A 22687-nucleotide genomic window follows, 5' to 3' on the forward strand; every position below is an offset into this window, starting at 1 on the left:
GCGGCCCCCGCTTGGTGGGACGTGCACCCTAACGGGGGTTGGCTCGGGGGTCCGGGGGGCGCCGAGGGGCTGCAGGGCTCCCTGCAGGCTCAGCCCGCGCTCAGCCCCCCGCTGCCCGCTTACGGCTCCGATTTCGGGGCCCTCAACCCCCCGCCTTACGGCGGAGCTCCGGGGGTGACCCCGACGGCGGCGGCGCCACCGAAAAGCGAAGCGGGGGGGGGCAAAGCGTTGCGTGGAGGGGCCGGGGGGGGCGGCGGTTCGCCGGGCGGCCGCGCTTCGTGCGACTGCCCGAACTGCCAGGAGATGGAGCGCATGGGGGGGAGCGGCGGCGGCGGGGGGGCTGCGGAAGAAGGCGGTGCACAGCTGTCACATCCCGGGCTGCGGGAAGGTGTACGGCAAAGCGTCGCACCTGAAGGCGCACCTGCGCTGGCACACGGGGGAACGGCCGTTCGTTTGCAATTGGCTTTTCTGCGGGAAGCGCTTCACCCGCTCGGACGAGCTGGAACGCCACGTGCGCACCCACACCCGCGAGAAGAAATTCACGTGCGTGCTGTGCAGCAAACGCTTCACCCGTTCCGACCACCTCAGCAAACACCAGAAGACCCACGCCGACCCCTCGGCCCCCAAAGCGCCTTCCGAGCCGCCCCCCACCGCTCCCCCCGCCTCTCAGAACAACCCGCCCCCCCCCCGGCCCGCCCGGCTCCCCGCGCCGACCCGTCGCTCCGTCGCCCCGGCGGGATGCGGGCAGCCCCGAGGCGGGCAGTTTGCTGGAGATCTGACGCCCCTCCTCTCCTTTCCTTTCCCCCTCCTCGGTATTTATTTCGGGGTGCCCCCCCCCCATAGAAAACCCGTCCCCCCCCCCCTCCCCCCCCCACCGCTCACCCATAGGCAGCGGCGCCGCGGGATCGTTTATAATTTATGTCTTAAATTATGGCGTGGGGGCCGTGCTGGGGGTTGAGGTGGGCACCCGCTTTGTTCCCCCACCCCCATTTTGTTTCCCCCCCCCCCCCTCCCCATCTTTTCTCACCCCGCACAGAGCTCAGGGACGGGTTCACCCCTTCTCCTCCTCCTCCTCATTAACCCGCCCAGGTCGTTTGGCGCTGATGTACCCCCCCCCTCTTTTAGCTGGCTACCCCCCCCCCCCCTCCAGAACATAAATAAACGATAAATGCAATAAAGGGGTTCAAGGAACAGCAGTGGCACGCAGCCCCCCCTCCATATCACAAAAGGGGAAACTGAGGCACGGGGGAACACAGTGCGGGCACAGCCCCGATATGGGATGTCCCACATTGTGGGGTGGTTCTGCTTTGCCCCCTTCCCCCTCCCTCCTGTCCTTGTGGGCCCACATCCCTGTGCTCTTGTGTCCTCGTGTCCCTCCATCCCCATGATGCCGGGACCCCACAAACCGCCACAACCCTACACACCCGTGTGTCCCCAAACCCCATAGAGGGGATCCCACAGACACATCTGTGCACACAAACACACGCGTGTGCATCCCAGCTTCACCCCATGCCTCAGTTTCCCCCACTGCACGCAGACCTGTGACACGTGTGGGGCCACGTCTGACCGAGGACACCCCAAAGTTGTGGGACACCCCGATGTTGTGGGACGCCCCAATGTTTTGGGGCACCCCGATGCTGTGGGACACCCCCATGTTGTGGGACACCCCATGTTGTGGGACACCCCAATGCTGTGGGACACCCCCATGTTGTGGGACGCCCCCATGTTGTGGGACACCCTGATGCTGTGGGACACCCCATGTTTTGGGGCACCCCAATGCTGTGGGACACCCTGATGTTGTGGGACACCCCATGTTGTGTGATGCCCCATCGCTCTGAGCTCCCGCCCCACTTTGGGGCTTTTTCGGGAGCTTTTTTTTTTGGGGGGGGGGGTGAGGGGGGAACCCAAAATAAAGCCACGGAAAAAGGCAGAGGGAGGCGGGACAGGCCGGGTGCCAGCGCCCATAGGGACAGCGCTGTGTCCCCATGCCAGCGTGGCGCAGCCCCGAGTGCCACCCCCGGGTGCCACGTGTGCCACCGGGCTGAGTCACCACCGTACGGCGGGGGGGGGGGGGGGGGAACCCACGAGGGGAAACTGAGGCACGGGGACACCCCCAGGACACCCCTGCAGTGCCACAGCGCCGTCCCCGCGCTGCCACCCCCCACGAGGGTGGGATTTGGGGTGCTGGGTGCCAGCTTGCATCGTAAGCCCCCAAACCTCCTGGGATTTATTTGGCTTTTAGGGTTTTTCCCCCCTAAAAAACGCCGCTCGCTGTGGGTGGGCCGCTGCCAACGGGCGCCGAACACATCCGTCCACATCCCGGTGCCAAACCCCAAACGGGAGCCTCCCCAAAACCACGCTGGTCCCAAAGCCACCCTCGGCCCCTGAGCTCCCCCTCCTCCCCCATCCCTTTGGCTTTGGGGATTTGGGGGGGGGGGGGGGGGGGCGGAGGGGGGGGCGCACCAGCGCTGCGGTGGCTCTGATGTCTCCCAGCGATCGGCGCCGTCCAAATCGTTGTCTCCTATCAAACCCCGCTCGCTCCGTAACGGGTGAGGAATGCAGGGCCCCCCACCGCAGCCCCCCCCCCCCCCCCCACCCCCCCGCCAGAGCGTTTATTTAATATCCTGAAAAAATTAAAATAACTCCTGCGGCCGCTGAAGGAAAACACGGAGATAAATGTAATAAAAGCGAACCTAAAATGGGACCGGGGGGGGGGGGGGGGGGGGGGGGAGGGAGGGAGATGAGAGCCCAGGAAAAGGGGTTGGGGGAGATCCAAAAGGAGGGGGTGGGATGGGGGGGGGAGGAGGGGTGCGGGAAGCCGGGGGACCCCGATAGAGAGCTATTCCCATATGGCACCCAGGGGACCCCAATGCAGGGGGATTCCCATAGGGGAACCCACGCAACCCCAAGGCACAGGGATGCAGGCACCCGTGCGACCCCAGCACAGGGCCACGTGGGCACCCATGGGACCCCGATAGAGCGGGATGCGGGGGACCTCGGGGAGCCCGACAGAGGAGCGCACGGACCCCTATGGGACCCCAATAGAGGAAAGTCCCCATGTGGGGCACCCATGGGAGCCCAGCACGGGGGGCTGGCGATGCTCCTGGGACCCCAAAAGAAGGCGGCTCCCCATAAGAGCCACCCGCGGGACCCCAGGACTCAGAGACGCGGACGGAGCGAAACCCGCGCACCAACAGCGCCACGCGCCTTTTTCCCGCCCCCGAGAGGACGCACCGCCTCTCTTAAAGGGGCAACGCTCCCCGGCCGTGGGCCCACCAAACGATCAGCTCCCGTTACAGCGCTACGGTTCCCCATTTCCCATCGCGCTTTTGTACGAGGAGAGAACGGACACAGAACTGGGAAAGGGGGGGGAAGGGGGGGTTGGGAGACCTTCGGTCCTGTCCGAGCGCTGCGTGCACAGAACCGCGGCCCCTTTAACGCTCCCTCCACACACACGGGGCGGAACGCGGCGCGGTTTGGCCCTCGCGGGGCTCCGTCGGCGGTTGAACGGCGCCCGCGGTTGGCGGTGCCGCCGGTGCCGGTTCGCCATGTGCTCCCTGGCGCTGTTCCCCCCCCCGCCCCCCCCGGGCGCCGTCACCCTCTGTGAGTTTAACAACGCTCTGCTCTGCGGGCGGCGGGGGGAGCCGCTGCCGCTCGACTTCCAGAGCCTGGTGAGGAAACACCCCCTCCCCCCCCCCAGTACCGCGGACCCCCGGCGCGGGCTCGGGACCCCCAACCCTTCCCCAGAGGGTGGTGATGCTGGGGGCCCCCGGATCCCCGAAAGCGGATTTGTCCCCCCGTTTCCGCCCCTTGTGGTTATGCTGGGGACCCCCCCTCACTTCCCCTCAACAGTGCGCTCGGGATCACCCACTTCTGCCCCCCCCAAAGTGTGTTTGGGACCCCCCAGCCTTCCTCAAAAGGTTGAAACGATCCCTCCACCCCTTTTCCCCTAAAACTGTCCTTGCCCCCCGCCCCCCCCCCCCCCGCCATCCTTCCCCCAGAGTTCTCTGTGGTCCCCCCTCAACCCCACACTTCCCCCCCAGGAGAAAGCACTTCCTCCCCCGTGCTCCGAGCAAACCCATCCCGCACTGTAACCCCCCCTTCCTCCTCCCCCTCCAGCTGGCAGCGCTGCCCGCTCTCACTCTGCCTGAGGACGGTCTGAAGGGTCCCGGCCGCCCTGAATCGGGGGCTCAGCCCTTCCTGCACCACCGCGAGGCCCTGTGGAAGAGGGTCCTGTGTGCCTGGTGAGCGCCCCCCACCCCCATAACAGCGATGGCGCTGAGCCCCGTTTGTTATTGCTCTGCACCCGCTGGGTCTGCGTGGGCTTTGCTGCACCTTCAGGACCCCACTGAGGTCCGCACCAATTTCTGCAACCTCCTCCCCTCCCTGCGGCAGCCGCGGCCCCATCTGGGACTTTGTGGTTCCGCCCTGAGGGCTTTTTTGGGAGTGGGGGGGGGTCAGGATAGAGGGGGGAGCGCAGTGCAGCAGTCCCAGTGCTGGGCCTGCAGTGGGGCAAAAGGGGAGACTTTGAGGGGATATGGGGAAGGCGTGGGGTCCCCGCATCCACACTGATTTACTTTCGCTGCAGGCGGGACGGGGGGCTGTGTGGGCTGCTGAAGGAGATCGTCAGCGCCGAGGAGGAGGGTGAGTGGGGCCTGGGGGTCCCTGCAGCTCCGCATCACCGCTCCGTGCTGCCCCATTGCCGGGGATCCCCTCCTGCTGGGAGCAGTGCTGACGTTTCTGTGCTCTCTGCAGGGCTGCAGTGGGCGAAGACGGCGCTGAGCTGCGTTCTGACCGCGTGCCGATGGCTCTCCTCCCTGCACGGCTCCCTCCTCCCACACCTCTCGGTGGGTCCCAAAACACTGCGAGTTCCCCTTCTGTGATGGGAGGAGAAACGGCGCCGAAAGGGCGCTGGGACAGCAAAGGGATGCAGAGGGAATGAAGCTGAGGGGGGGAAGGGGCTTTCTGCCCTCTCAGCGCTGACATCCCCCCTGTCTGCCCCTTCCCCTGCAGCTGACCAGTGAGGATATGATTGCTGCCTTCTCCCAGGCGGTCGACTGGTGAGTGCTGTGTGCCGTGAGGCCACAATCGTTGCAAGATGTGTGTGTGTGTGTGTGTGTGTCACCCCGTCCCCTGGTATATCCACACCTGCAGAACGGTGCTGTGGAGCGGAGGGAGAGGACGGCATCACCCCTCTGTTCTGTGCTCAGCCTCCCCAGCACAGGGATGCTGAGGGGATTGATTCCCCATCGCCTGGGGCTGCTTGGTACCCTGGTGCTGTGTGGTGCACGTGGGAGGAACAGCATTAAACTGAACCAGGGCTTGGTGAAGCGGTGAGCGGTGACTGTTTGTTGAGCAGCCTGTGAGAAACAGCCAGGAGGAGGGAAGTTTGCAGAGGATGCCACCTTGCTGAGCAGTGAAAGCTGGGATTTATTTTGGTGGTGGCTTTGGGAGTTGGAACTGGGGATGGCAGATGTGGGTCCGGGTTGCCCCCTGTGCCCCCTTCCTCCTGCAGGGCCGGCTGCAGCATCCGTGCCTTCGCCTGGCATCCACACACCAGCAAATTCGCCGTGGCTCTGCTGGACGACTCCGTGCGGGTCTACAACTCGAGCAGGTGAGGAGGGGGGCAGCTCCCAAACCCACCCCCCCAAACCCACCCTGAGCCACGTGCCCAGCAGCCCTCCCTCACCCCTGTGCTCTCGCTGCTCCCTGCCCCCCAGAACTTCTCACAGCGCTGCGTTAGGACCCTTCCTCACACCCCCAGCCCCCAGCCAGGCTTTCTCCTGCCCTTCAGCCTCATTTCTCCTCTAGGTTTCCCTGCTCCCCCGGCGGGTCTCGGCAGGCATATAAAGCCCTCCTTAAGAGAAGACTCTCCCGGCTCATGCTGCGGCCCAAGCAGCGCTGCCCCGCTGAGCCGCTCTCCCCCAGTTGGGATTTCAAGCCAACAAGTGCCAGATCTCCCCCCGGGCTGTGGGCACTGAATCACACAAGGTGTGCTCCAGCAGCGCCGGTGTCACCTGCCTGGGTCCCCTCTGTCCCCCCCCCCCCAAGGGCACAGCTCACGGTGGGTCCCCCTCCCCGTAGGCTTTAGGCACCCACCACGGTCAGGGCTGCAGAGGGGTCCCCAGGGATGTCCCCCGTTGTTGTTGTGACCCCCACTCGGCCTCCTGTCACGCTCCCTCCTCCCCGCAGTGCCACCATCCCATCGCTGAAGCATCGTCTGCAGAGGAACGTGGCCGCCGTCGCCTGGAAGCCGCTGTGTGCCTCCATCCTGGCCGTCGCCTGCCAGAGCTGCGTCCTCGTGTGGCACCTGGACCCCACGTCCCTCTCCACCAGGTGACGATCCCACACGGTGACAGCCCCACACTCGTGCCCCTGAGCCCATTTCTCTGAGCTTCAGGTTAAATCCAGGCTGCTGTCCATCCGGCTGGGGGTACAGAAGGCGCTGTGCTGCATCACCAGCTCTTGGTGTCCCTCCTGTCCCCCATCAGCTGTGGTTTCTGTCCCTGCAGACCCTCATCTGGCTGCGCTCAGGTGCTGTCCTACCCTGGGCACAGCCCCGTCACCAGCCTGGCGTGGGCACCCAGCGGGAAGCTGCTGCTCTCGGCCTCACCTGTGGACACGGCCATGCTGGTGAGTGTGGGGCCATATTTGGGGGTCCGGGGCCGTCACCCCATTGCTGGGACACTCAGATGGCTGTGTGACCACGGGGAACAGCATTTCCTCAAAGGAGGGTCCTGAATTTGGAGCACTGAGATCTGAAAGCACAGCGCCCCGCTCTGTGCCACGTCTGGGCTCTGGCTGACGGTGGGAGCGCTGCCATCCCCCCCCAACCCCTCTGTGCCCCTCCAGGTGTGGGATGTGTCCACCGAGAACTGCGTCCAGCTGCAGTGGTTCGGGGGCGGTGGGGTCACCTTCTTGGCCTGGTCCCCCGATGGCAGCAAGGTCCTGGCAGCCACCCCTTCAGCAGTGTTCAAGTGAGCTCCCAGCCCTGCTCCTTTTGTTCGCTCTCAATTCCGTTACCATTTTCATTCGCCTCCCATCAAAGCACACCTGGCTGCTTTATGTCCTCGCTGCTCCCCTTCTCCCCCGTGTCACATATGGGGGTAAAGTCAGGTCCAAGGCCTCGGGCTCCTCTCAGAGGGGCTGAATTGGGGCAGGTTTGGGGCAGTTTATCCCTTTCACGTCATTCTCTTTCTCTTGCAGAGTGTGGGAAGCTCAGATGTGGACGTGTGAGAAGTGGCCCACGATCAAAGGGCGCTGCCAGGTGGGGCAGGCGCAGTGGGAAGGGGCATCTCCCCCCATGTGGGGGGTGTGCGGGGTGTTCTGACGTCCCCCTGTGCCCCACAGACGGGGTGTTGGAGCCCTGATGGCAGCCGGCTGCTCTTCACAGTGCTGGGGGAGTCCGTCATCTACTCCTTGTCCTTCTCTGAGTACAGGGTGAGTGCCCCCCGTTTGCTTCCCCAGCCGTCGTTTTGCTTTCAGCTATGGGTGGTTGTGGCCAAGAGAGGCTCAGTGTCCATCAGGGAGAGCTTCCAAGCTGCTGTGGTGTAGCAAAGCCGGGACAGCAGGGAAAGGAGTGGAAGGAGGAGGTTTGGGGGGGCCCTCACAGCAGTTGGGTGTCCGTATTTCCTCCCTCGCGTCGCATCTTCAGCTTGGAGCTGCGCAGGGAGATTGGCGCTGGCTCTCAGCACTCCTTTTGCACGGAGGCAGTGGGTGCTCACTTCTGTCGAGGGAAACCCTTCCCTGTGCGCCGTCCCAAACACCGCAGACGCTGCTGGGACAGCAGGAGGCTCCACAGCTCCAAGAGGCGGAAATTCCGCATCGTTTCTGGGAGCAGAAGAGCAGATTTAGGGCAAGGAGACAACCTGCACACAGCAGGGAAGCAGAAGCGAGCGCGCCTGCTGGGACTTCATTTCAGGGGACATGCAGGGCCAGGTGGGAGGTTCGAAACAGCTTCCATCGTGGCAGATCTGTCAGAGACCACCTTCGAGACGCCCTATGGGGAGGAGAGGTGGGTCTGACTGCGTGCGGCCCCACGGAGCGATGCTGGGAGGCAGAGGGGCTCTGTGCCCCCTCCCCAGCTGTGGGTTCACTGTGCTGTGCTCCAGGGTCGGCGGAGCTGTGCAGTCCATGGTGTGGGACCCCACCGGGGAGAGGCTGGCTGTGATCATCCGAGGTCAGAGCTGTGCTGCAGCGCTGCTCCCTGCTGCCTTTGCTCCAGATCTGCCCTTCATGGGGGGGGGGAAACTCCTTAGGGGTTGGGGGTCCGCTCTTCCTCGCTGTGACTTTGCCCCCCTGCACAAAGCATCCCCTGGCGCCCCCATGGTGATGTGCAGTGTCTGTTCCTGCTTATCCCCCGAGGAAAGAGCACTGTTCCGTCCTCACTGCCAGACAGAATCACCTCTCCCAGCCCCACCGCCAGCTCTCTGCGTTCCCACAGCGCCCACGTTGCACCCTGAGCCCCCGGCCCCACTCGAGGAGCAGCCTTGGGATAACTGAGCCATGGAGGCCCTCTTGGCTGCAGAGACAAAGCACAGCTTTGACAGCCCCAAGGTGCAGCGCTGGGGACGCCGTATCGGACCTGAGCTCGGCCACTTGGTTTTTTTTGTCCCTCTTATAAAGCTGCTGGGGAGGAAATGGGGAGGGAAAAGCTGCAGGGAAGCAGGGCTGCCCCCGGCCTGTGGGGGATCCCGTTTGGAAGGGAAAGGAGCACTGCAGGCAGAGGTGGCTTCGTTCCCCCACGTCGCTCCCGCTTTGCTGTCCCATCGCTGCCCCTCACACCCTCAGCTCACTTCCCTTCCCCCTGCAGGAGATCCCAGCGCTGAGGGGACGCAAACCGTGGTGGCCGTGTTCCGTATCCGCAACAGCCCCGTGTTTGAGCTCCTGCCGTGGTGTGTAGCAGATGGGTTCAGGGCTTCTCATGGTGTTTTGGGGGTTGGTCAAACATCCTCGGGACGCAGTGGGAAAGATGCTGTGCTGCTGCCGTCCCACACTGCTGCTTCAGGCCCTGCTGCAGTACCATTGTACCCCCAATGCAGTCGCATTTTGGATGTGTTGTCCATTATCCTGAAAAGCCTTTAAGTGCAGCAGAGATGGCGCTTAACCCCACAGCCGCCTCTCACTGCAGCTCTCCTTTCCATTCCAGCGGATTCCTGAGGGGGGAGCAGAGCGCCGAGCCGCAGCTCATCGCCTTCCACCCCTGCTTCGAGAAGGGAGCGCTGCTGACCGTGGTGAGTGCGACTCCGGCTCTCTTTTTTGCCGCACCCTCGGTCAGGAATGCAGTGGGTGAAATTGAGAGGGCGGAGGGAAGGCGATGGTGACCCATTGCTCTTTGGGACGGTGGTGCCCTGTGCTGACCTTTGTGCCGTTGTTCTCTCCAGTGCTGGTCCACGGGGACCATCAGCCACATCCCCTTCTTCTTCCTGAGCTCCCGCCTGCCCTACGGCAGCCCCGGCCGCAGCCCCGCCGTGGTGACGGCCAGCAGCAGCGTGCGGGAGCAGCCGCTCTTCTCGGAGCTCTGACAGCAGCTCAGGACGTTTGGGATCCATCTGCAGTTCCCTGTTCCCTGGGACACCGCGGGGCTGCGGTCCCTTCCTGTACCCCTGCAGGTTCTGCAGTGCTCTCAATTCTGTGGAATGTGGGGTTCAGCCGTCGAGTGCCGTGCAGATTAAAGGTGGCTCCTCCTCCCCACGCCTGGCGCTGCTCCTCGCTCTGTCCTTGTCCAGGGAAAACAAGGAAACATTCCATGGATATTTTTGGGGGGATGCGTTCTCAAAGCCACTCAGGTTTGTTTCTGGGGCTCTGGTGCTGCTCTGTGATGTCAGGTCATGGTTTGCACCTGCAGGAGAAGAGCCATTCTGTGCCTACACCAAAGCAGATCTGAGGTTCCTGCTGCTACATTTGTGTGTGGCAAACAAACACCTGGGGAGCCCCCAATGAGTGTGGGGTTTTGCTCTGTGGTTACGTGGCTGCACTGAGGGCCGAAGGGGCTGTGAGGGTTCCTTGGCCTTAAATGCAGCCTTTGGGCTTCACCTTGAGGGCGTAAGGAACCACCAGAAGGGCTGCAGCTCAGTGAGACCCAGCACAGCACAAACCTTCCCCTCCCAGCCCATTCAGTGAGTGCTGCTGCAGCCCCACGTGAGCCCAGACAGCGCTGGGGGGAGCAGATGGGCCGGAGTGGGATTAGGGGGAGGCTGAGGGGGGCAGTGCTTAAAGCCCTGGATTACACATGGTTAATCCCTGGGATTACGCTGTAATCACTCCGCAGAGGAAACAGGGAGGGAGGGCCCTGCTCAGCCCACCACCCCCAGGACCCACACAACCCTCCTGAAAACCAAACCCCGAAACGAGGCAGGGAAACTGGCCCCTCCGCCCCACGGAAAAGACGGCAGCAGCCCAACGAAGACGTGGGGTAAACAACTCACACCGGAGACGTCGAGGGATGCTTCGCCCGCGGGGATCCCCGGTTTGGATCTGCTGCTGGGAACTTCTGCCCCTGTGGTGTCCGTGGTGTCACAGGACGGCGCTGAGCGGCTCCTCCTCCCCGGGGCTCGGCCGCCGGCAGGGCAGCGCCCGCAGGTACTCGAGGTGCAGGCGGGTCTCGGCGCGGCTCCTCCTCACGTAGCGTCCCACATAGGCGAGGACGGCGCCGAGCCACCCACCCACAGCCACCAGCATGGCCACGTCTGGCACCCGTGGCTGCCCGCTCCCTGCCAGGGTTTCGTTGCGGCCGCCGGCGGTGGGGGGAAGGCCCTGGGGACCCCCCAAAGGGCAGCGGCGGCCTCGGGGGCAGCAGGGCAACCCTAGAGCCAGCAGGAACAGCCAGGCTGCCCGCATCGCCCCGCAGCTGCGGCGGGAGGCGGGGAGCGAGGGGGGGGTCTGTGTCCTCCCCAGGACAGCTGGGCTGGTGACGTTCCCCTCCCAGGGGCAGCTGGGATGGAGGGAATCACAGAATGACAGAATTGTAGGGGTTGGAAGGGACCTCCAGAGATCATCGAGTCCAACCCCCAAACCAACAACAGAGTGCTGGGGATGCTGAGGCTGCACCTGCTTTTGCACCCCAGCGTGTGACCTTTTGGAACCCCATGTGCCCCCCTGTGCCCCAGGACACCTCCAAAGCAGCTCCCACTACCTGACCAGCAGATGCATTGGGAATGCACTGGTTTTTTACTGGTGTTGGCAGCCAGTACATAACAGGCCAGGCTTCAGAGCACTGAATCCTTAAAAGCCTCTCAGTCTGCTCTGTGCTTTCAGACCGGTCCAACGCTGTAACTGGGACCAGTGGCAGCTCACAGCTGCTTTGGTGTCCTGCTGTGACCGTGCCAACAGTCCATGCGAAGTCCCAGCACAGGCAACTCATGGGGGGGTGGGGAACTCATCCGCTTTGTGCTCCCACCCCCTGCAATGCCAACGTCCTCCGGGCCATCTCCAAAGCCCCCTCCCGCGTACGGTTGCCTCCGATGAAGCCACTGGAGTGCACGAAGACACAGCCGGGGATGCCGGCGAGCTGAGACAGCGCCTCGTCACGAACACCCCGCCATGGCTCGGGGAGAGGGAGGCTGCGATGGTGGGAAAAGGGGCAGGGGGTTGAGATCCTGTCCCCTCCTGGCAGGGGATGCGCTGGGGACGGGGCTCACCGGCTCTCGAAGCTGCGTGGTCCCACAGGGACGCTCTGCACCCGCCACTGCCCACTGCGGTCAGGGAAAAGCACCAGCTGGAGCGGGTTGGGCAGCGCCAGCTCCTTCTCCAGGCTGAAGAGGTGCTCCTTCCAGGGGCAGCCACCCTGCGGGAGCTCCAGCATCACCCCGCTTGTGTCCACCTGCAGAGGGAACGCGATGCGGCTGCGTGGTGGCACGTGAGGTCCTGCCCTGTGCCCCAGCACTGCCCTGCGCCTCAGCTTCTCCCCCCCTTCATGCGCTTTTTACCATCTGAATAGCACAGCACCCCCCTCCCAATGAGACCCTGCGCTGTGGGGATGCACCACCACCTGTTCTGGGTGCACGGAGAGTGGTGGTGGAGGGTGGGAAGCAACGTGACAATGTGTGGTGTTACAGGGGTGCACAGAAGGTGGCTGTATGGGTGCAGAGAGAGAAACGGGGTGCACAGCTGTGCCCTGAGCTGTGCGGGGAGGTCAACACCAAGGGGACCTGGCCTCCCCTTGCCCCAGGCTTCCACCCACCCTTTAAACCCCCCCAAAACAAGCACAGGGAGCACCTCAAAGCGGCGCCGGATGGCGTCCTCCACGAGCGCCCGCGCAGGCAGCCAGGCACGGTGATAATAGTCGAGCCTGTCCATGAACTCACTGCCCACCAGCTCCACTGCCCGCTTAAACCCAGCCTGGGGATGCAGCAGAAGATCAGCAGTGACCCCAAAGAACGCAGCTCTGCGTTCCCCCTTTCCCACGTGTCCCCACCTCAGTGTCCTGGTCGGGGTCGTTCCAGCGGGGGTTCAGGTGCCCCACGCGGGCGCTGAGGTTGGTGGTGAGGGCATAGCGGGGCTCCCCGTCCGTCTGCGCGATGCCGTTGTCGATGGCGTCGATCTCCTCCACAAAGTTCTCATAGAGCTTGGGGACAGGGTGGGGTCAGAACGCCTGGAACCCAACCCCTCTTTTATGGGGTGGTTTCCACAAGGGAAAGTCATGCTGGTGGGTCACAAATCCCCCGTACCTTATCGTAGAGTGCAGTCACAACGGGGCTGTCCTCTGGCTGCCCCAGAAGCCCAGCAAGGATTTGGGAGCCAAAGTGGCAATAAACCAACCCAGCGCTGCTCAGTTTGGTGGTCCAGGGCTTGCTGGGCTGGAGGCTCCGCATGGACTGGGTGAAAGACCTGTGGGGTCGCAGGGTCAGCCCTCGGGGGGGGGGCTCCCTTATGTGGTGACCCCAACGTGGTGGAGTGCCTCACCTCTGGTGATGGTCATAGCGGTGCCTCTCAGGGTCATATTCGCCCCCCACATCCACCACCACATCGCACTGGGCCAGGAGTTGGGGGTCCCGGGTCCGCACCACCTCTGCGTCCTGCTGAGGCATGGGGTGAGGCTGAGGGGGGCCCAGAGTGGGACTGGGGAGAACGGGGACCTCAAGGGGGAAATGGGGACATAAGGGCAGGCACCACATGGGACGGAGGACCTCAACAAGGAGCTGGGGATCTCAGTGTGGCCCCAGTGAAGGACTGGGGACCTGAAAGCGTCCTCCAGGTGGGGCCATGGATTCTGACAACGGCCTGGGGGTCGCAAGGTGGGCCCTAAGCGAGACTGGGGACTCCAGCAGGGGGCTGGGGATACCAGAGTGGTCAGTGGGTGAGACCGGAGACGTTATAAGGGAAATGAGGGCAGGAGCGGCCCCCAGCGGAGACTGAGGACCCCAAAAGGAGGCTGAGGACCCCACTGCGGCCCCATAGAAGGATGGGGGACTAGAAAACGTGGGCTTGGGGACCCCAGGGAGATTCTTCAGTGGCACTGAGGGCTCCAGCAGGGCCGGGGGACCCACGGGCGACCCTGAGGAAGGGCAGGACTCGGAAGGTAAGACCGGGTCCGAGTGCAGAAGGGCCTGAGGAGGCCGCGGCCGTACCCGGTAGCGCGGCAGCAGGCGCAGCAGGAAGCATGCCAGCGCCTCGTCGCAGTGGAAGGTGCCATCGTGGGTGCCGATGCGCGGAACCGGCTCCGTTCGGGCCCGCTTGGGCCCGGCCCCGCTCCCGGTGACGGCGGCGGCCATGAGGGGAACGGCGCGCAAAGCGCCGCGCATCACTGCGCATGCGCGGTGCCGCCTCCGCGACGCCGCGCATGCGCGGCACTGCATCCACAACACTGCGCATGTGCGGCGCTGCCTCCACAGCGCCTTTTGACGGCGCATGCGCATGCCTCGCCTGACGGCCCCCGCCCCGCCCTTCTGATCTGCGCGTGCGCCGGCTCTGCCCGCCCCGCCCTTCCGTTCTGCGCATGTGCTGCTTCGCCACGCCCTGACCCACCCGCGCATGCGCAGAGCGCGCAGTTTTGGACACGTGGAGGGGGCGGGGACGTGGGGACACGGGGGGGGGTACGTGGGAGGGGAACGGTGACACGGGGCTGCAGGGAGGGGAGCTGAGGAGATACGGGGTGACACAGCGGTACGTGTGGACGCGTACATGCGCATACGGGGATGCGAAAGGAGATGGGGAGAGAGGGACATGCGGACACTTAACAGCACGGACAGACAGAAGGACACCTAGAGCAGCGCCACCCAGACACAAACCCGGACAGACGGACACTTCCAGCAGCTTCACACGGACCCGGACAGACGGACACAGCCCCACAGCGCAGCCGGTGCTGCTCCCAGGCCACGTTTATTTGCACGGAGATGGAGCCCCGCTGCCCCCTGTGCCCACCGCGCAGCGCCCATCCCCAGGCACTGTCCCCAGGTCCGGCTGCCTGCAGGGTCCCCACCCCCCGCTGTCCATGCAGCGGACCGTGACCGCTGTGTGTCCCCAGACGCGGTGCTGCCTGGGGTCCCACCAAGGCACTCAGCTCCCGCTGCTCCTCTGCATTTCATGGCCCCAAATCCATCCTCGTGCTGGTGCTGCTGCCTCCTGAAGGACCACCACCCTGCAGAAGTGGCTTCAGTGGGGTCAGCGGGGATGGGGCACCCTCCAGAGCTCCAGCATTGCACAGGAAACCTCAGCGTGCCCAATTAGCTCCGCCTGGCCTCAACGTGACAACAGACAACACCCTCACAGGGTTGTGTCAGCAGTGGGGCTGATGTGGGACACGGGGTGGCAGTAGTGCTGGGAACACACATCACAGCCCGGCTGGCTCTTCCTGGCTGTGGTTCCCTTCTCCAACCTCTCACTGCTGGCTGTGGGGCTCTGAGGAGCAGCCTCAGCATTTTCCTGCATGGGTCTGGGGTGTGCAATTCCATCAGCATCACATTTCTCAAATTGGGGGTGAGCGGAGGGGTCCCTCAGGTTCAACAGATGCCATCGATGGTTCCCCAGTGCCATGAATCTGCAAAACCTGAGCCTCTCCTTCCGAGCAGCCCCAGTTTCTGGTCAGAAAAAACGTGGTTCAAGGCAGCCCAGCCTCAAAACATCCATAAAGGGATAAGTCAGCTCTTGCAGACGAGTGAAAGAAGCACTCATGGGGGGGGGGGGGGGGAATGCACAGATCTGGGTCTGCAGCGAGCAAACCTCGGCTGCCGTGGCTAACAAAACAAAGCAGGACCTGCAGTAGTGTGAAACCAAACTATGTACAACCTCCTCCCAGGGTCACAGCCCTCCTCTCGGGACCAAGGCTGACTTATCCCTTTAGACGCGGGTGCTCAAACCCACGGCTGGAATCAGGAGATCTCGTTGCCGAAGACCTCGAGCACCAAGGGCGTGAGCTGCATGCTGTGCTCGGGCTGGAAGGAGAGGCAGCGGTACTGCTTGGAGTGCTCCTCGTTGAGGCTGCGCAGGTCGGCCAGCTTCTGGATCATCTTGGCGTACAGCAGGCGGCTGCCGGGCGGGGGGTGCCTGCAGCGGATGTAGGTCTGCAGGATGTCCGAGAGGCGGTCCTGGATGGACTCCACCAGCGAGGTGTCCTGAACGCCGGGTCGATCTAGGGAACACCAGCATCATCAGATCGGCCCTTGGAAACGACCTTGGAGGTCATCGAGTCTGGCTGTTAGCCTGGCACTGCCAGGCTTGGGGACATTGGTGGAGCCTTCACAGAATCACAGAATCACCCGGGTTGGAAGGGACCCCAAGGATCATGGAGTTCCAACCCCCTGCCCAGCAGGGCCACCAAACATCCACATTCAGATCAGGTTGCCCAGGACCCCGTCCAACCTGGCCTTGACCACGTCCAAGGACGGGGCATCCACAACCTCCCTGGGCAGCCCGTTCCAGGGCCCAACCACTCTCCTAGTAAAGAACTTCCCCCTAACATCCAACCTCAATCTTCCCTCCTTCAACTTGGATCCATTTCCCCTCGTCCTGCTGTTGTCAGCCCTTTGGAAGAGTTTACTCCCCTCCTGGCTGTAGGTTCCCTTCAGGTATTGATAGGCTGCCATGAGGTCACCCCGCAGCCTTCTCTTCTCCAGGCTGAACAAGCCCAACTCCCTCAGCCTGTCCTCATAGGGGAGCTGCTCCAGCCCCCTCATCATCTTAGTCGCCCTCCTCTGGACCCTTTCCAAAATCTCAATGTCTTTCTTGTACTGAGGGCTCCACACCTGGACACAGGACTCCAGATGGGGCCTCACAAGAGCCGAGTAGAGAGGGACGATCACCTTTGTGCTGCCAAAGCGTGGCAGGGTGGGGAGCTTGGGGACGAGCGTCCTCCTACCTGGGGACAGGATGCAGATGGCCATGAGGAGCACGTGCTCTTCCTCGTGAAGGTTCAGCTTCTTCAAGCCCACCTGGAACTTCACGAGCGGCTCGAGGAGCTCCATGCTGTGGCCGGCTGGGGACAGAGAGGAGCTGTTAGCACCTGGGTGAGACCTCAGATCTGCAGCTGAGAGATGAGCGCGGAGCTCAGCGCCTCCTCCTTCAGTGCAGCAGGGCGCCAGGATCACAGAATCACAGGATGATTTTTGACAGAGCTTTAAAAACATTATTTCTTTCAATCTTTCCTCCCCAGCAGCGTCTTTGAGGCAGGAGATTATGGAGCAGATGACTTCAGAAAGGCAATTAACCTACGGGCGGTTTGCGTTCCTTATCGCTCCCACACCGCGCCACGTTGTGCAGAAACACCAAAACACGTTTTGTGTGCCCACAGCACGCAGCAAACAGATCCCATCCCTGCCCTCCATGACCCCATGCCTGGTCCCGATGTGCTGTTTGCTCTGCCTGGTTTTCTTGGGATCTCACTGGGGGATCTCTGCCCTTGCACCAAGGATCTCAGCATCCCAGGGTTACTCCAAGGCCTTGCATTAAGGATCTCAGCACCCCAGGGTTACTCCAAGGCCTTGCACCAAGGATCTCAGCACCCCAGGGTTACTCCAAGGCCTTGCACCAAGGATCTCAGCATCCCAGGGTTACTCCAAGGCCTTGCATCAAGGATCTCAGCATCCCAGGGTTACTCCAAGGCTTTGCATTAAGGATCTCAGCATCCCAGGGTTACTCCAAGGCCTTACACCAAGGATCTCAGCATCCCAGGGTTACTCCAAGGCCTTGCATTAAGGATCTCAGCATCCCAAGGTTACTCCAAGGCCTTGCACCAAGGATCTCAGCATCCCAGGGTTACTCCAAGGCCTTGCACCAAGGATCTCAGCATCCCAGGGTTACTCCAAGGCCTTGCACCAAGGATCTCAGCATCCCAGGGTTACTCCAAGGCCTTGCACCAAGGATCTCAGCATCCCAGGCTTACTCCAAGGCCTTGCATTAAGGATCTCAGCATCCCAGGGTTACTCCAAGGCCTTACACCAAGGATCTCAGCATCCCAGGCTTACTCCAAGGCCTTGCATTAAGGATCTCAGCATCCCAGGGTTACTCCAAGGCCTTACACCAAGGATCTCAGCATCCCAGGGTTACTCCAAGGCCTTGCATTAAGGATCTCAGCATCCCAGGGTTACTCCAAGGCCTTGCACCAAGGATCTCAGCATCCCAGGGTTACTCCAAGGCCTTGCACCAAGGATCTCAGCATCCCAGGCTTACTCCAAGGCCTTGCATTAAGGATCTCAGCATCCCAGGGTTACTTCAAGGCCTTGCATTAAGGATCTCAGCATCCCAGGGTTACTCCAAGGCCTTGCACCAAGGATCTCAGCATTCCAGGCTTACTCCAAGGCCTTGCACCAAGGATCTCAGCACCCCAGGGTTACTCCAAGGCCTTGCACCAAGGATCTCAGCATCCCAGGGTTACTCCAAGGCCTTGCACCAAGGATCTCAGCACCCCAGGGTTACTCCAAGGCCTTGCACCAAGGATCTCAGCATCCCAGGCTTACTCCAAGGCCTTGCACCAAGGATCTCAGCACCCCAGGGTTACTCCAAGGCCTTGCACCAAGGATCTCAGCATCCCAGGGTTACTCCAAGGCCTTGCACCAAGGATCTCAGCATCCCAGGCTTACTCCAAGGCCTTGCACCAAGGATCTCAGCATCCCAGGGTTACTCCAAGGCCTTGCACCAAGGATCTCAGCACCCCAGGGTTACTCCAAGGCCTTGCACCAAGGATCTCAGCATCCCAGGGTTACTCCAAGGCCTTGCATTAAGGATCTCAGCATCCCAGGGTTACTCCAAGGCCTTACACCAAGGATCTCAGCACCCCAGGGTTACTCCAAGGCCTTGCATTAAGGATCTCAGCATCCCAGGGTTACTCCAAGGCCTTACACCAAGGATCTCAGCATCCCAGGGTTACTCCAAGGCCTTGCATTAAGGATCTCAGCATCCCAGGGTTACTCCAAGGCCTTACACCAAGGATCTCAGCATCCCAGGGTTACTCCAAGGCCTTACACCAAGGATCTCAGCATCCCAGGGTTACTCCAAGGCCTTACACCAAGGATCTCAGCATCCTAGGGTTACTCCAAGGCCTTGCACCAAGGATCTCAGCATCCCAATTTTACTCCAAGGCCTTGCATTAAGGATCTCAGCATCCCAGGGTTACTCCAAGGCTTTGCACCAAGGATCTCAGCATCCCAGGCTTACTCCAAGGCCTTGCACCAAGGATCTCAGCATCCCAGGGTTACTCCAAGGCCTTGCACCAAGGATCTCAGCATCCCAGGGTTACTCCAAGGCTTTGCATTAAGGATCTCAGCATCCCAAGGTTACTCCAAGGCCTTGCACCAAGGATCTCAGCATCCCAGTGTTACTCCAAGGCCTTGCACCAAGGATCTCAGCATCCCAGGGTTACTCCAAGGCCTTACACCAAGGATCTCAGCATCCCAGGGTTACTCCAAGGCCTTGCACCAAGGATCTCAGCATCCCAATTTTACTCCAAGGCCTTGCATTAAGGATCTCAGCATCCCAGGGTTACTCCAAGGCTTTGCACCAAGGATCTCAGCATCCCAGGCTTACTCCAAGGCCTTGCACCAAGGATCTCAGCATCCCAGGCTTACTCCAAGGCCTTGCATTAAGGATCTCAGCATCCCAGGGTTACTCCAAGGCTTTGCATTAAGGATCTCAGCATCCCAAGGTTACTCCAAGGCCTTGCACCAAGGATCTCAGCATCCCAGGGTTACTCCAAGGCCTTACACCAAGGATCTCAGCATCCCAGGGTTACTCCAAGGCCTTGCATTAAGGATCTCAGCATCCCAGGCTTACTCCAAGGCCTTATACCAAGGATCTCAGCATCCCAGGCTTACTCCAAGGCCTTGCATTAAGGATCTCAGCATCCCAGGGTTACTCCAAGGCCTTGCACCAAGGATCTCAGCATCCCAGGGTTACTCCAAGGCCTTGCACCAAGGATCTCAGCATCCCAGGCTTACTCCAAGGCCTTGCATTAAGGATCTCAGCATCCCAGGGTTACTCCAAGGCCTTGCACCAAGGATCTCAGCATCCCAGGGTTACTCCAAGGCCTTGCATTAAGGATCTCAGCATCCCAAGGTTACTCCAAGGCCTTGCATTAAGGATCTCAGCATCCCAGGGTTACTCCAAGGCCTTGCATTAAGGATCTCAGCACCCCAGGGTTACTCCAAGGCCTTGCATTAAGGATCTCAGCATCCCAAGGTTACTCCAAGGCCTTGCACCAAGGATCTCAGCATCCCAAGGTTACTCCAAGGCCTTGCACCAAGGATCTCAGCATCCCAGGGTTACTCCAAGGCCTTGCATTAAGGATCTCAGCATCCCAGGGTTACTCCAAGGCCTTGCATTAAGGTTCTCAGCATCCCAGGGTTACTCCAAGGCCTTGCACCAAGGATCTCAGCATCCCAGGGTTACTCCAAGGCCTTGCATTAAGGATCTCAGCATCCCAGGGTTACTCCAAGGCCTTGCATTAAGGATCTCAGCATCCCAAGGTTACTCCAAGGCCTTACACCAAGGATCTCAGCATCCCAGGGTTACTCCAAGGCCTTGCACCAAGGATCTCAGCATCCCAGGGTTACTCCAAGGCCTTACACCAAGGATCTCAACATCCCAGGGTTACTCCAAGGCCTTGCACCAAGGATCTCAGCATCCCAGGGTTACTTCAAGGCCTTGCATTAAGGATCTCAGCATCCCAGGGTTACTCCAAGGCCTTGCATTAAGGATCTCAGCATCCCAGGGTTACTTCAAGGCCTTGCATTAAGGATCTCAGCATCCCAGGGTTACTCCAAGGCCTTACACCAAGGATCTCAGCATCCCAGCGTTACTCCAAGGCTTTGCACCAAGGATCTCAGCATCCCAAGGTTACTCCAAGGCCTTACACCAAGGATCTCAGCATCCCAAGGTTACTCCAAGGCCTTGCACCAAGGATCTCAGCATCCCAGGGTTACTCCAAGGCCTTGCACCAAGGATCTCAGCATCCCAGGGTTACTCCAAGGCCTTGCACCAACTCCAAGGCCTTGCACCAAGGATCTCAGCATCCCAGGGTTACTCTAAGGCCTTGCACCAAGGATCTCAGCATCCCAGGGTTGCTCCAAGGCCTTGCACCAAGGATCTCAGCATCCCAGGGTTACTCCAAGGCCTTGCACCAAGGATCTCAGCATCCCAGGGTTACTCCAAGGCCTTACACCAAGGATTTCAGCATCCCAGGCTTACTCCAAGGCTCTTCCCCAGGTGCTGGCAGATGTTTAAGATCCACCTGAACATCTGCAGTTTACTCAGTACGGTTTTCTTACACCTGAATTTCAGGCTGGGGCGCCACCTTTGAGCCCTCAGCCCGGCAGCACCTTTACCTTGGGTGACATCGCTGACTTTGTACTTGAAGTCATTGCTTCCACAGGTCCACGACATGTCCTCCAAGGTGAAGGACTGGTTGGAGCGCAGCATGATCACCTCAATGGCGCTGGATTTCAGCAGGGCAATCTGATCCTCTGCATTCAGATCCCTGTGGGCGGGAATGAGGAGATGTCCACAACCAGAGGCAAGATCCGGCTTCTCCCTCACCCTGAATTTCTGGGTAATTAAGCAGTGGGTATTTCTGCAGCTCTGTGTATCGAGTGGCAGCACCCAGTGCCCTGGGCTCCAGGCTGACTCTTGCTGGGCTGGTGTTAAATGGGATCTCAGGACACACAAGCAAGATGAGCACCACTCATCTTAGCATCTTTCTCAGGAGCTCAGGCATTTTGTTTATGTGGCCAGGGTGAATCCAGCTCAAGATTAAAGAGGAATAACCCCAGGAAGGGAGAGGGAGGGAGAACAAGAAGGTAAGAACAGAGCTGGGAAGGGGACAGAGAGAAGTGGAGAAAAATGACTGTGGAAGCTGGGACTGAATTGCCGGGAGCAGAAAACCATCGTGGGCACCTGGCGTGGGGACAACATCTCACCTGAATCCGGGGATCATTTTGGCGAAGCCGATCACCTTCTGTATGCTGTAACTGACCAGGTCAGCCAAGTGTGGGAGCATGGGGAGCTGGGGCAGCTCGATGCTCATGGAAGGGGTCTCATCGCTCTCCTCGGAAAGATCCAGGTTGGAAAACATCGGGGGCTCCATGGGCTCTGGAAAGAGGGAGGTGGTCCATGGGGGTGAGATGTAACAGGGAGCACAGGGAGGGGTGTCAGCCCGAAGCAGGGACGGTGCCTGTTGTGCTGGGAGGTCTTTGTCTTGGGCTGGGAGAGCGCTTTGGTCACACCAGCTGTGGGATTTTTAGTTTAGGTCTAACTGCAGGCAGAGCAGCGGCAACCCAGCTCATGGTCCCGATGCAGCCAAGCACTTCATGCTCTCAGCTCATCAGGAGCCTTCTGAACACCCTCAGGAGGCTCTTAGAGTCAAATGCATTCCCTAGGAGAGCTGAGACAACTATTTCGTTCTTGGCCAAGCTTAGAAAAATCTCTTCCCCTTTTGATTCCATAGCATAAGGATGCCTGAAATGCCACACAGAGAGCTGAGTCCAGTACCTGGGAATGCACCGAAGGCATCAGAGCCAAAAACATCATTGGGGTCCTCCGAGGAGAAATTCTGGGACATGACACAGGAGGATTGCGTTGCTGTACTGCTGCTGACTTTGCTTCTCACAGGGGGCTGGAAGAGAGAGCGGGGTGAGAGGAATGGGGCTGGGAGAGCAAGCTTGAGGGGAGCACCGAGATATTTGCACTGGGTTTTATTGGGATGAAACTGATGAAGTTTCTCGGAGCTGCTGGTGCTGAGGTGGGAATTGGGGCCGTCGTGCCCCCCAACGTACCCGAAACTTGTTGAAGTCAGAGTAAGTGGTGTCGAAAGTTTTGTGGTGGGCCTCGAGGAGGATGTCAATGACTTTCTGCTGCTCCTCCGACAGCTTGGGCTTCAGGCTCTCCTTCAGCGCTTCCTCCTCTTTGCGCTTCAGGATCATCTCACGCTTCCTCTGCACCTCCTCATCCGTCAGGATGACTGCAGGGATGGAAGGAAAGAGCGAAGGGTCGCAAACAGGCACTGGGAAAGCGGCACCGAAGCGCCTCAGGTGTGCTGCAGCCAAGCAGCATCCCTCAGCGTTGCTAATGGGTCACTGAACCTGCATCGACCCTATTACTGAACCCGCTCCTGTCCTCGCCTGCTGGCTCACGGCTCCCTGCTCTGCACCATTTATGGCCCATTTGGGTGCCGTCGGGTGCAGTCAGGTCACGTCAGCACCGCCACGGCTTTGCTCCAGACCTCACTGTTTGCTCTGTGCTTTCGGGTGAAAGGAATCTCGAG

General features: G+C 61.0%; 4 protein-coding genes and 1 long non-coding RNA gene across 13 annotated transcripts in view; 3 read left to right on the forward strand and 2 right to left on the reverse strand.

Annotated features, from left to right (window-relative positions):
* Nucleotides 1–273: 273 nt before the first annotated feature.
* On the forward strand, nucleotides 274–2388 carry SP7 (Sp7 transcription factor; the record flags this gene model as incomplete). Its single annotated transcript, XM_048928377.1, is given in 3 exon segments — nucleotides 274–327; nucleotides 329–812; nucleotides 2243–2388. Coding segments are annotated over 3 exon segments (684 nt in total), but the record flags the coding sequence as incomplete, so codon positions are not given.
* A 1088-nt stretch (nucleotides 2389–3476) lies between these two features.
* AAAS (aladin WD repeat nucleoporin) lies at nucleotides 3477–9693 on the forward strand. Of its 2 annotated transcripts, none has more exons than XR_007373458.1 (16): nucleotides 3477–3671; nucleotides 4120–4244; nucleotides 4589–4644; nucleotides 4756–4847; nucleotides 5014–5060; nucleotides 5516–5614; nucleotides 5812–5991; nucleotides 6193–6336; nucleotides 6513–6633; nucleotides 6853–6977; nucleotides 7207–7267; nucleotides 7351–7440; nucleotides 7921–8014; nucleotides 8112–8179; nucleotides 8813–8894; nucleotides 9149–9181. XR_007373458.1 is itself a non-coding variant. In XM_048928568.1 (16 exons), the coding sequence occupies exons 1-16, from the start codon at nucleotides 3549–3551 to the stop codon at nucleotides 9522–9524; spliced, it is 1545 nt and encodes a 514-aa protein (XP_048784525.1). In that variant the 5' UTR covers nucleotides 3478–3548; the 3' UTR covers nucleotides 9525–9693. The 2 variants fall into 2 exon arrangements, 1 of the variants encoding a protein (XP_048784525.1); XM_048928568.1 differs by lacking the exon at nucleotides 5812–5991 and adding an exon at nucleotides 9384–9693 and having other exon boundaries at nucleotides 3478–3671; nucleotides 7351–7433; nucleotides 7922–8014; nucleotides 9149–9233.
* Nucleotides 9694–11150: 1457 nt separating this feature from the next.
* Nucleotides 11151–13781, reverse strand: MYG1 (MYG1 exonuclease). The gene is made up of 7 exons (XM_048928575.1): nucleotides 13569–13781; nucleotides 12904–13016; nucleotides 12669–12828; nucleotides 12416–12565; nucleotides 12217–12339; nucleotides 11640–11821; nucleotides 11151–11561 (listed from the first exon to the last, which is right to left on the reverse strand). The coding sequence occupies exons 1-7, from the start codon at nucleotides 13740–13742 to the stop codon at nucleotides 11378–11380; spliced, it is 1086 nt and encodes a 361-aa protein (XP_048784532.1). The 5' UTR covers nucleotides 13743–13781; the 3' UTR covers nucleotides 11151–11377.
* Nucleotides 13782–14107: 326 nt separating this feature from the next.
* Nucleotides 14108–22687, reverse strand: part of VDR (vitamin D receptor) — a 38153-nt gene continuing 29573 nt past the window's right edge. For 5 of the 6 annotated variants that reach the window (XM_048928571.1, XM_048928573.1, XM_048928570.1 and 2 more), the window contains 6 exons: nucleotides 22200–22384; nucleotides 21916–22039; nucleotides 21345–21516; nucleotides 20754–20905; nucleotides 16295–16411; nucleotides 14109–15568 (listed from right to left, as the gene is read on the reverse strand). In XM_048928571.1, coding sequence (XP_048784528.1) covers nucleotides 15309–15568; nucleotides 16295–16411; nucleotides 20754–20905; nucleotides 21345–21516; nucleotides 21916–22039; nucleotides 22200–22384 — 1010 coding nt within the window. In that variant the 3' untranslated portion in view covers nucleotides 14109–15308. Of the gene's footprint in view, nucleotides 15569–16294; nucleotides 16412–20753; nucleotides 20906–21344; nucleotides 21517–21915; nucleotides 22040–22199; nucleotides 22385–22687 lie in introns of all 6 variants that reach the window. The other variant, XM_048928574.1, reaches the window with a different exon arrangement.
* On the forward strand, nucleotides 18457–20377 carry LOC125685515 (uncharacterized). 3 transcript variants are annotated; one of them, XR_007373460.1, is made up of 3 exons: nucleotides 18457–19321; nucleotides 19486–19755; nucleotides 19797–20377. It is a non-coding gene; the product is annotated as an uncharacterized LOC125685515 (long non-coding RNA). The 3 variants fall into 3 exon arrangements; XR_007373461.1 differs by having other exon boundaries at nucleotides 18457–19280; nucleotides 19650–19755; XR_007373462.1 differs by having other exon boundaries at nucleotides 18457–19075.

This window comes from Lagopus muta, chromosome 28 (genome assembly GCF_023343835.1).
Source record: "Lagopus muta isolate bLagMut1 chromosome 28, bLagMut1 primary, whole genome shotgun sequence".
NCBI classification, from domain to species: Eukaryota; Metazoa; Chordata; class Aves; order Galliformes; family Phasianidae; genus Lagopus; species Lagopus muta.